At 42.4% G+C, this 12,430-nt stretch overlaps 1 protein-coding gene across 2 annotated transcripts in view; it reads left to right on the forward strand.

The window, feature by feature from the left end:
* Nucleotides 1–12,430, forward strand: part of LOC139549546 (nectin 1b-like) — a 735,897-nt gene that overhangs the window by 697,748 nt on the left and 25,719 nt on the right. Inside the window, exon 9 of one of the 2 annotated variants that reach the window (XM_071360156.1) lies at nt 3,613–3,796. The exons of the other annotated variant lie outside the window; for it this stretch is intronic. Within the exon in view, the coding sequence (XP_071216257.1) occupies nt 3,613–3,753 (141 nt within the window). The 3' untranslated portion in view covers nt 3,754–3,796. The remainder of the gene's footprint in view (nt 1–3,612; nt 3,797–12,430) is intronic. 2 annotated transcript variants of the gene reach the window in all.

The raw sequence follows: 12,430 nt of genomic DNA on the forward strand, positions 1-12,430 counted from the left end.
AGCTGTCTGAACAGAGCAGCCAGGTGGTTTTAGATTCAGGGCAGAGATGTCTGAACAGAGCAGCCAGGTGGTTTTAGATTCAGGGTAGAGATGTCTGAACAGAGCAGCCAGGTGGTTTTAGATTCAGGGTAGAGCTGTCTGAACAGAGCAGCCAGGTGGTTTTAGATTCAGGGCAGAGATGTCTGAACAGAGCAGCCAGGTGGTTTTAGATTCAGGGCAGAGCTGTCTGAACAGAGCAGCCAGGTGGTTTCAGATTCAGGGCAGAGCTGTCTGAACAGAGCAGCCAGGTGGTTTTAGATTCAGGGTAGAGATGTCTGAACAGAGCAGCCAGGTGGTTTCAGATTCAGGGCAGAGCTGTCTGAACAGAGCAGCCAGGTGGTTTTAGATTCAGGGTAGAGATGTCTGAACAGAGCAGCCAGGTGGTTTTAGATTCAGGGTAGAGCTGTCTGAACAGAGCAGCCAGGTGGTTTTAGATTCAGGGCAGAGATGTCTGAACAGAGCAGCCAGGTGGTTTTAGATTCAGGGTAGAGCTGTCTGAACAGAGCAGCCAGGTGGTTTTAGATTCAGGGTAGAGCTGTCTGAACAGAGCAGCCAGGTGGTTTTAGATTCAGGGTAGAGCTGTCTGAACAGAGCAGCCAGGTGGTTTTAGATTCAGGGCAGAAAGGATCTTTGATTGGCAGTGCATGACGTGTAAACATAGTAACAGATACCCACTGACTGTGTGAGGCAGGAAACCAGATCAAATACCTGGTTTTACCAATGAACGTCAGTTCTCCCTGGGAAGGTCTCATCCTGCTCTCCTTAATCTCATCCCTGGGCGTCACGGTGACAGCAGCATATTTACCTTAACCCCCCCCTCCCTATTTTGCATTTTCTTCGTCAACAACCAACAATCTCCCTCTCTCTCTCTTCGTCAACATCCGACACCGCTCCGCCTTTCCCTCATTACCATTTTCCCTGTAGACAGACCGTTTTGCATCCCAAATGGCACTTCTGTTGACCGGAGCCTTATGGACCCTGGTCAAAAGTTGTGCACTACGGAATTGGGTTTCATTTGTGACACGGACCAAGACCACCTTCTCCAATCAATCACATTCACTCAGTTTATTCTTCGGCTTTCCGTTTAATCGAAACAATACTACATGCAAATGATGTTGTGGCTCGATTAGACCAACGAGCATCGACAATAGACCACCAAGGCAGTGTGGGGTTCTGGGGCATGTTTCACCCACTCATGGCGCGAGGAGAGGAGAAGCTCTCCATTGTCTACTCCTGACGTCATCTCTCCTCGTCTTCTTCTCAAAACCCTTTGTAGGAGAAGGTCAGACGGGAAGGACCAATGGGTTTTGAGAAGAAGACGAGGAGAGAGGACGCAAGGAGTATACAATCGAGATCTTCTCCGTGTCATTCTAGAAGTCATAGATTTAGAGTCCAGTCTTCTCCTGCTCTCTTCCTGATGTTGAGGAACAATGTAATTCATCTCCTCATTTTTCTTACCTCTGATTCCTTCATCTCTGGCTTTTTGAATTCTTTGGTTTCACAAGAGTCTTACCACTTGGTCTGAACATAACTATTATACGTACTTGTTGTTCGATTTGACACCCACAGGGTACAGTCAACACATATTGACACCCACAAGACACAGTCAACACATATTGACACCCACAGGACACAGTCAACACATATTGACACCCACAGGGTACAGTCAACACATATTGACACCCACAGTACACAGTCAACACATATTGACACCCACAGGGCACAGTCAACACATATTGACACCCACAGTACACAGTCAACACATATTGACACCCACAGGACACAGTCAACACATATTGACACCCACAGAACACAGTCAACACATATTGACACCCACAGGACACAGTCAACACATATTGACACCCACAGGGTACAGTCAACACATATTGACACCCACAGGGTACAGTCAACACATATTGACACCCACAGGGTACAGTCAACACATATTGACACCCACAGGGTACAGTCAACACATATTGACACCCACAGGGTACAGTCAACACATATTGACACCCACAGTACACAGTCAACACATATTGACACCCACAGGGTACAGTCAACACATATTGACACCCACAGTACACAGTCAACACATATTGTCTTACTACAGTCTTGCTAACATGGGCCAAGGAAATCAAAATGTCCATGTTGTTATGTGAAATAATGTTGTTTATGACTTCCTTACGTCTGTGTCTCCTGTCTCATCTCTGCATCTGTATTTTTCTATATGTGTGTTTAATGTCTAGGATGGTCTTTAGTCTGGGTTTATACGTGTCTAATACAGTGTTTACAGGATGCTGTCTTTATCCGTCTGTAGGATGGGAACTTTCCCAAAATTACCAGGTTTTTCAGAAATCCTACTTGGAGGATTTTATATTTTTTGTTTTTTCCCTCCTGAATTCCCAAATCTTCTTACTGGGATTTCTCGAAAACCTGGTAATTGCAGATGCAAGTTACTAGAATTTTCAAACCGTAAGTGTCTGTCCTTTGGTTTTCTGTCTTATGTCTCTGGTCAGTTGTGTTCTTTCTGTCTTTGGTTTTCTGTCTTATGTCTCTGGTCAGTTGTGTTCTTTCTCTCTTTGGTTTTCTGTCTTATGTCTCTGGTCAGTTGTGTTCTTTCTGTCTTTGGTTTTCTGTCTTATGTCTCTGGTCAGTTGTGTTCTTTCTGTCTTTGGTTTTCTGTCTTATGTCTCTGGTCAGTTGTGTTCTTTCTGTCTTTGGTTTTCTGTCTTATGTCTCTGGTCAGTTGTGTTCTTCCTGTCTTTGGTCTTTGGTTTTCTGTCTAATGTCTCTAACTGTCATTTTATTTGTGTACTGCCTCTTCCTGTCCTTGGGTCTGTCAATAAGTAAGTCTTCTGTTTTAATGTCTCCTCTTCATCTCTGTCACGTCTCCTCTACTCATCATTTATGTGTTCTCTGTGTGTATCATGCTGTTGTGTTTAGCCTCATTGTCATCTCTGTTTGTGTTTAGATCCATTTGACCCGTTCGTAACAGCTTTCGTGAACACAAACTAGTGTATCTATGTTATCATAGAACCCTCTCTCATTATCATAGAATCCTCTCTCATTATCATCATAGAACTCTCTCATTATCTTAGAACCCTCTCTCATTATCTTAGAACCCTCTCTCATTATCATAGAATCCTCTCTCATTATCATCATAGAACTCTCTCATTATCTTAGAACCCTCTCTCATTATCATAGAACTCTATCTATCTATCTATCTATCTATCTATCTATCTATCTATCTATCTATCTATCTATCTATCTATCTATCTATCTATCTATCTATCTATCTATCTATCTATCTATCTATCTATCTACCTCTCTACCTCTCTACCTCTCTAGCTCTCTACCTCTCTGTCTCTCTCTCTCTGTCTCTCTCTCTCTCTCTCTCTCTCTCTCTCTCTCTCTCTCTCTCTCTCTCTCTCTACCTCTCTCTCTGTCTCTCTCTTTCTCTCTCTCTCCCTCTCTCTCTCTACCTCTCTCTCTCTACCTCTCTCTCTGTCACTCTCTCTCCCTGTCTCTCATTCCTCACTTTCCTCACACTCCTCTCGCCTCTCTTGTCTCCAGAACTCTGACCACAAGGACTGTGATGTCCAGTATGCGGAGCTGGATACTGCGGCTCTGGCCTCCTGTCCCAGCCCACGAAGCTCAGTTCAAACTGCCGGGGACCTTGTCGAGTATGCAACCATCCAGTCTAGCTCACACTAGCGCATGCCATTATAGGCCTTTTCCCTCCGACTCTGGCCTCAAGGTACACAGACTGGTGCACTCTCCTCTCCCATCCCTCCATCTCCCACTGCCTCCCTCACTCTGACACACAGCACTGAGCACCCTTTATGTTGCCTTGCTCCTCTATTCTCTTCCCCCTTGTTTCTTGGTCTGCTTTTGTTTCATCCATGACTGAGTTCCTTATAGTTTGATGCAGGTAGACATTGTTCCTGATAGTTTGATGCAGGTAGACATTGTTCCTGATAGTTTGATGCAGGTAGACATTATTCCTGATAGTTTGATGCAGGTAGACATTGTTCCTGATAGTTTGATGCAGGTAGACATTGTTCCTGATAGTTTGATGTAGGTAGACATTGTTCCTGATAGTTTGATGCAGGTAGACATTGTTCCTGATAGTTTGATGCAGGTAGACATTGTTCCTGATAGTTTGATGCAGGTAGACATTGTTCCTGATAGTTTGATGCAGGTAGACATTGTTCTAGATAGTTTGATGCAGTTAGACATTGTTCCTGATAGCTTGATCCAGGTAGACATTGTTCTAGATAGTTTGATGCAGGTAGACATTGTTCCTGATAGTTTGATGCAGGTAGACATTGTTCCTGATAGTTTGATGCAGGTAGACATTGTTCCTGATAGTTTGATGCAGGTAGACATTGTTCCTGATAGCTTGATGCAGGTAGACATTGTTCCTGATAGTTTGATGCAGGTAGACATTGTTCCTGATAATTTGATGCAGGTAGACATTGTTCTAGATAGTTTGATGCAGGTAGACATTGTTCTAGATAGTTTGATGGAGGTAGACATTGTTCCTGATAGCTTGATGCAGGTAGACATTGTTCCTGATAATTTGATGCAGGTAGACATTGTTCTAGATAGTTTGATGCAGGTAGACATTGTTCCTGATAGTTTGATGCAGGTAGACATTGTTCCTGATAGCTTGATCCAGGTAGACATTGTTCTAGATAGTTTGATGCAGGTAGACATTGTTCCTGATAGTTTGATGCAGGTAGACATTGTTCCTGATAGTTTGATGCAGGTAGACATTGTTCCTGATAGTTTGATGCAGGTAGACATTGTTCCTGATAGCTTGATGCAGGTAGACATTGTTCCTGATAGTTTGATGCAGGTAGACATTGTTCCTGATAATTTGATGCAGGTAGACATTGTTCTAGATAGTTTGATGCAGGTAGACATTGTTCTAGATAGTTTGATGGAGGTAGACATTGTTCCTGATAGCTTGATGCAGGTAGACATTGTTCCTGATAATTTGATGCAGGTAGACATTGTTCTAGATAGTTTGATGCAGGTAGACATTGTTCCTGATAGTTTGATGCAGGTAGACATTGTTCCTGATAGTTTGATGTAGGTAGACATTGTTCTAGATAGTTTTATGTAGGTAGACATTGTTCCTGATAGTTTTATGGAAGTAGTCATTGTTTCAGATTGTTCCTGGGCTGTCGTTGATATGTGAGAATAAGAACTCTCCAGAAGTGTATGAGTCAGTGTTAGAGTCAAGGACAGGAAGTTGCATCGAAAGACAAAGGTCAAGTTTTTCATGTTTTATTTTAGTTCACCTGTCAGTTAAAAACCACTTAAGGTCAATGTCTGCGCCCCAAAGGAAATCGAATTAGCATAATTCAAAAATCCCCATAAAAACCAGTTCATTTAAACGAGACAGATATCTGTTATTTAATTGGATGCGTCTACATCCGCCTATGTAACACGTCCACATCTGCGGTACACGGTGACAGAGCTAGAGCTGTGTTTGTCAGACCATGAGACATCACGAAAATTGATCTTCTCACAAAAATCGTTTGTAGCGTTCGAACGGTTTGGCCTAAAAACTACTATGTCCCCTCTATGGAAAGATGAGATTTTCTAGAGCACATGTTTTGCTCTAGGATGCCCACACGCCTCACAAGACTCATGTTTTGCTCTAGGATGCCCACACGCCTCACAAGAGACTCATGTTTTGCTCTAGGATGCCCACACGCCTCACAAGACTCGTCTTAAGGTCCCCCGGTTCCAGAGCACATGTTTTGCTCTAGGATGCCCACACGCCTCACAAGACTCGTCTTAAGGTCCCCCGCTTCACAAGAGCTCATGTTTTGCTCTAGGATGCCCACACGCCTCACAAGACTCGTCTTAAGGTCCCCCGGTTCCAGAGCACATGTTTTGCTCTAGGATGCCCACACGCCTCACAAGACTCATGTTTTGCTCTAGGATGCCCACACGCCTCACAAGACTCGTCTTAAGGTCCCCCGGTTCCAGAGCACATGTTTTGCTCTAGGATGCCCACACGCCTCACAAGACTCGTCTTAAGGTCCCCCGGTTCCAGAGCACATGTTTTGCTCTAGGATGCCCACACGCCTCACAAGACTCGTCTTAAGGTCCCCCGGTTCCAGAGCACATGTTTTGCTCTAGGATGCCCACACGCCTCACAAGACTCGTCTTAAGGTCCCCCGGTTCCAGAGCACATGTTTTGCTCTAGGATGCCCACACGCCTCACAAGACTCGTCTTAAGGTCCCCCGGTTCCAGAGCACATGTTTTGCTCTAGGATGCCCACACGCCTCACAAGACTCGTCTTAAGGTCCCCCGGTTCCAGAGCACATGTTTTGCTCTAGGATGCCCACACGCCTCACAAGACTCGTCTTAAGGTCCCCCGGTTCCAGAGCACATGTTTTGCTCTAGGATGCCCACACGCCTCACAAGACTCGTCTTAAGGTCCCCCGGTTCCAGAGCACATGTTTTGCTCTAGGATGCCCACACGCCTCACAAGACTCGTCTTAAGGTCCCCCGGTTCCAGAGCACATGTTTTGCTCTAGGATGCCCACACGCCTCACAAGACTCGTCTTAAGGTCCCCCGGTTCCAGAGCACATGTTTTGCTCTAGGATGCCCACACGCCTCACAAGACTCGTCTTAAGGTCCCCCGGTTCCAGTTGAAAAAAAAGAATGGATGTATGTATGGAGACTGTTTAGTGACAAAAGTAAGGGGTTGATACATGTAGAAAAATGAATCCTGATCTTTCTTATCTCTCAGACACTTCAGAACAAACTTCCTTTAGATTTTCTTTGGGGGGGGGGGGGGGGACTATCTGTTGTTCCGTGGAGTGAATCTGTATTCAATGCGTTTGATGAGCTAATAGCACTAAGGCCAAATATATGTTTTCACCCTGCTTAGTCAAGGCCTAGTGAACTAACTCATCAACATGCTTTCTGAAAGATAGCTTTTCGTAATTCCAGATACTCATATATTTAGAAGTAGGGAAATGATCAATGAGGGCACCATCCAAGTATGCAACAATCATCAGATACATTTGTATGCGAGTTGGAAAATAACATAAACTTGGTTTTACCTGTATTATAAGTACCAATTTTCAGTTCAACTAAGGCTTTCTGCAGGGACATCAAGGCTGATTGAAGCTCTGACAGAGCCTGGTCTGGAGGCAATAGCATGCACCACAGTGTCATCTGCATACAGGTGAACCTTTAGATTTTGTTGATTTTTAACCGGACCAAGAATGGATCCCTGTGGGACACCTTTGTCCACAAAACCTGATTTAGCACCATCAGTACATACAAATAAAACACGTTAGACTTTATATTGTCAACATTTCAGCTGCAAGTTGATTAAACAAACAAATCCCTGACATAAAACCACACAGTTTAATTTTAGTAAATATTTTTCTTAAACACTTGTTTTCTTAAAACTGTATTGTTGGGTTAAGGGCTTAATAACACATAGTAGCCTATGTGAGGTTGCTCTGACCTAAACCATGGCTGCAACCTTGGGGCCTGTAGGGCTCTGGTCAAAGGTAGTGCACTATGTAGGGAATAGGGAACCATTTGGAAAACAGGCCATATCATGTAGAACTCTCCATCCTCCTGGAGAAGGTTTCTGACTAGTCTTGTTTCTGATTCAAATCAAATCAAAATCAAATTGTATTGGTCACATACACATGGTTACCAGATGTTAACGCGAGTGTAGCGAAATGCTTGTGCTTCTGGTTCCGACAGTGCAGTAATAACCAGCGAGTAATATAACCTAACAATTCCACAACAACTACCTTATACACACAAGTGTAAAGGGATGAAGAATATGTACATAAAGATATATGAATGAGTGATGGTACAGAACGGCATAGGCAAGATGCAGTAGATGGTATAGAGTACAGTATATACATATGAGATGAGTAATATAGGGTATGTAAACATTATATTAAGTGGCATTGTTTAAAGTGGCTAGTGATACATTTTTTACATCAATTTTTCCATTATTAAAGTGGCTGGAGTTGAGTCAGTATGTTGGCAGCAGCCACTCAATGTTAGTGGTGATTCGCACTGTGGTTGTCTGTGTCTATGTAGAAGCATTGAAGTTGAGTGCCCATCGTTTTCTAACCATAGTGAGGTTGTGCTGGTGTTGTGGTTTGGTTGCATGCCAGTCAGTCATCAGCATGGGTATGTTGAAGGCATGTGTGGAAACGTTTCTGTGAAAACTGAGATCATTTGTAATTGCAACAGAAGACATTTTGGGTCAAAAAGGGACATTACAGATTCTACCGACACTCTTTCAGAATGTTTAGAGAACCATTCTTAGGTTTAATAGTCAATCCATATGTTTCAAAATACAGTCAACTATAGTAGAGATTGCAAGTAATTATTCCCAATAAATTAGTCGTAAAATGACATCTAAATACTAACTCTACCTTAATGAGTCCTAAAATAGGTTCTTTAGAGAGTTGACTTGTTACATTGAGATTCATGGCCAAGTTATGTTACGTTTCTTTTCTCCAGTTGAATGTTTATCTGTCATTAATATACATGTATACTGTTCAATCACTTTGAAAATGTTCTTCCGGCCTTTCGATACTGATGTCCCTGACTTCAGAAGTCATTGGGTGCGGACAGGAAGTGCTATACTGCCTGATTGACAAATTGAAATATTATTTTAAAATTATGACTGATATCCTCACAGGTATCTGAATATGATTAATTATCTCGCTGTGGAGATTTAAGTATGTTTACAGCAATAGCAAGGTTATTAGGGGGGGTTGTATCTCGCTAGACGGCTGCAAACACAGACAATGCCTTAAGACACAAATGCAAGAGTTAATTTTCCCGACGAGTATAAAGACCATCTCTTCAATAGTTAATTTACCCACTAGTTTAAAGACCATCTCTTCACCCAACAAATATTTAATTTACCAACTACTGTAAATATCATCTCTTCTCCCCTGAAATAGTTCATTTAGTCACTACTGTAAATATTATCTCTTCTCCCCTGAAATAATTAATTTACTTACTACAGTAAATATCCTCTCTTCTCCCCTGAAAGAGTTAATTTTCCCAGTAGTGTAAATACAATATTTTCTCCTTTGAAATAGTTAATTTACCCACTTTTACCCACTAGTGTAAAGACCATCTCTTCTCCCCTGAAATATAATAGCGAAACACGTCGCTCCAGGGTATTGACTCTCTGAGCCAGACTCTGTTAAAACAAGCAATTAATATCCCTGTTCTCTCTCAGAGGACCTCCAACTGCTGCATGGCCATTTTCACTCCCATTCTTGGAAAGGGACGGAATTAAATCCTGCATTTCAATGACTAAATCAAAATGGAACCCTAGTCCTTACATAGTGCTCTACCTTTGACCAGGGCCCATGGAACCCTATTCCCTACATAGTACACTACCTTTGACCAGAGCCTAAAGTAGTGCACTATGTAGGGAATAGGGTTCCATTTGAGAAGAACACAATGTCAGTAGACATGGGCCACGTATAAGTAACACAAGTAACATGTGATTTCCTCCTTCACGTTGTATCAACACAGTGTTGGGCCCAGGGAGAGAGACATGTCAACCTGATGAATAGGGTCTTTACCTTTTAACGAATGAACCTTTCACCGATGTACTTAAGATAATGATGAAGACGAATCGAGTCTCTCTGTCTGTCTGGTGTAGCGTCATAAAGGTGTCCTGTACACAGCGGTCCACTATAATGTAATGCAATAGGTGCCAGAAAATGGTCCAAATGATGTCCGTTGTGTTCTGGTGAGTGTGAGAAATGACGTAGATACATCCTGACACATTCATAGATTCATTCAACTACATTAATACTGACAGTTGCCCTACAGATGGGTTCCATTTTATAGTTGTTGACAAGGGCCTTGAGAGTGGGGTTTTTGTTGGCACACAGTCAAATAGATTATCTTTTTCAACGGTATTTATTGTGGTATTGACAGTTTTGACAGGGAGACTTTGACAATGTCGTGTCGAACTTTACAATTTTCATTAGACATTTATTTCAAAAATAGTTAATTCAATGTGAGATATTCGTAATGTTCTCAAGTGATGCTTCCTCTCCAGTTTTCATTGAATTGACAGCTTTTAATGGAAGAGTTTGTGTCAGTGTGACTCCATCTCTTGAAGACATTATGCTTTATGCTGTCATCTTACTGGCGCCATGGGAGGCTTGGCATCCGGAGCAAGAGGACATTTTCCAAGAGACATTCAGGCGTAAATGGATTTCCTGGTGAAAGAGAGCAGAGTGAGGAGGGAAATATATCTGTATTAATAAAACACGATGAGCAAGAACAAGTTTAACTTTCAGGATTCTTTTGGCCTTTTTTTTAAAGCATCGCTCAGTCTGTGAAGATTTTTTTTTTATTTTTTTAACAGAGTTCATTGTGAATGTTATATGTGAGTAATTCAATTCGGGTTTTTTAAATGGATTTCAGACTAAGCCTGTGTGAGTGAATATCTCCGTGTGGTAATCCGTGGAAGTATGCCTTCGCAGAAAGCTGAGGGCTTTGAGTCAGAATGCGAGGAGTCAGTCTCACTGAGTCCAAAACGACACCATATTCTTTCATTCCTGCACTAGTTTAGACCGAAGCACTCTGGGTACCGTTTGAGATGCAACCCTCCCAAAGGGAATCACTACAGAAGCTCTCTGTCTAGATGTGATGCTGTTGGTCACAGTAACAGTTACATTATGAAAATATATAAAATAATGTACCTTTTCACAGTAAAGACTTAAGGGTCAGTATGTGTAAAATAATGTAGCTTTTCACAGTAAAGACTTAATGGTCAGTGTGTGTAAAATAATGTAGCTTTTCACAGTAAAGACTTAATGGTCAGTGTGTGTAAAATAATGTAGCTTTTCACAGTAAAGACTTAATGGTCAGTGTGTGTAAAATAATGTAGCTTTTCACAGTAAAGACTTAATGGTCAGTGTGTGTCAGGTGACATATTGCTACTGCCAGTAGTACGACAGGCTTATTTAACAAAATTGGCTAAGCATTGTCCGATTGCTTTTCATCCAATGGTCCAAAACACTTGTCACATGCTGGTGATTTCATTAATCAGATCTTGGTCGAACCTGTCATTACTCACTGCCATTAGCTTTGGGATGGTTGTCTCGCCCTGCATGTGTGTGAAAAGGTGATAGCATTTGTATGCGATGTGACTACATCAGTCACTTTGCCAGGATGACTGTGAATCAAAATGACACCTTAATCCCTATATACAGTGCACTACTATTGACTAGAGCCCTGGACACAAACTTTATCCACCATTAAATGATTTACAACAAATGTACGGTTCAGTAACTTCAAAATCAGGAACCTGTCACCAAGTTAGCTCAGATGTTCATATCTCCCAGATAGCCCTCAGGGTTCAGATATATTGGACACATTCATGGTGTCAGGATTATAATTCAAGTTTATCATATAGTTATGGTGTCAGGTTCATCATGGTGTCAGGTTCATCATGGAGTCAGGTTCATCATGGTGTCAGGTTCATCATGGAGTCAGGTTCATCATGGTGTCAGGTTCATCATGGTGTCAGGTTCATCATGGTGTCAGGTCCATTATGGTGTCAGGTTCATCATGGTGTCAGGTCCATTATGGTGTCAGGTTCATCATGGTGTCAGGTTCATCATGGAGTCAGGTTCATCACGGTGCCAGGTAAATCATGGTGTCAGGTACATCATGGTGTCAGGTTCATCATGGTGTCAGGTCCATTATGGTGTCAGGTTCATCATGGTGTCAGGTCCATTATGGTGTCAGGTTCATCATGGTGTCATGTTTATCATGGTGTCAGGTCCATTATGGTGTCAGGTTCATCATGGTGTCAGGTTTATTATGGTGTCATGTTTATCATGGTGTCATGTTCATCATGGAGTCAGGTTTATTATGGTGTCATGTTTATCATGGTGTCAGGTTCATCATATAGTTATGGTGTCAGGTCCATTATGGTGTCAGGTTCATCATGGTGTCAGGTCCATTATGGTGTCAGGTTCATCATGGTGTCAGGTTCATCATGGTGTCAGGTTCATCATGGAGTCAGGTTCATCACGGTGCCAGGTAAATCATGGTGTCAGGTTCATCATGGTGTCAGGTTCATCATGGTGTCAGGTCCATTATGGTGTCAGGTTCATCATGGTGTCAGGTCCATTATGGTGTCAGGTTCATCATGGTGTCATGTTTATCATGGTGTCAGGTCCATTATGGTGTCAGGTTCATCATGGTGTCAGGTTTATCATGGTGTCATGTTTATCATGGTGTCAGGTCCATTATGGTGTCAGGTTCATCATGGTGTCAGGTTTATTATGGTGTCATGTTTATCATGGTGTCAGGTTCATCATATAGTTATGGTG

Source organism: Salvelinus alpinus, chromosome 22 (assembly GCF_045679555.1).
Source record: "Salvelinus alpinus chromosome 22, SLU_Salpinus.1, whole genome shotgun sequence".
Lineage (NCBI taxonomy): Eukaryota > Metazoa > Chordata > Actinopteri > Salmoniformes > Salmonidae > Salvelinus > Salvelinus alpinus.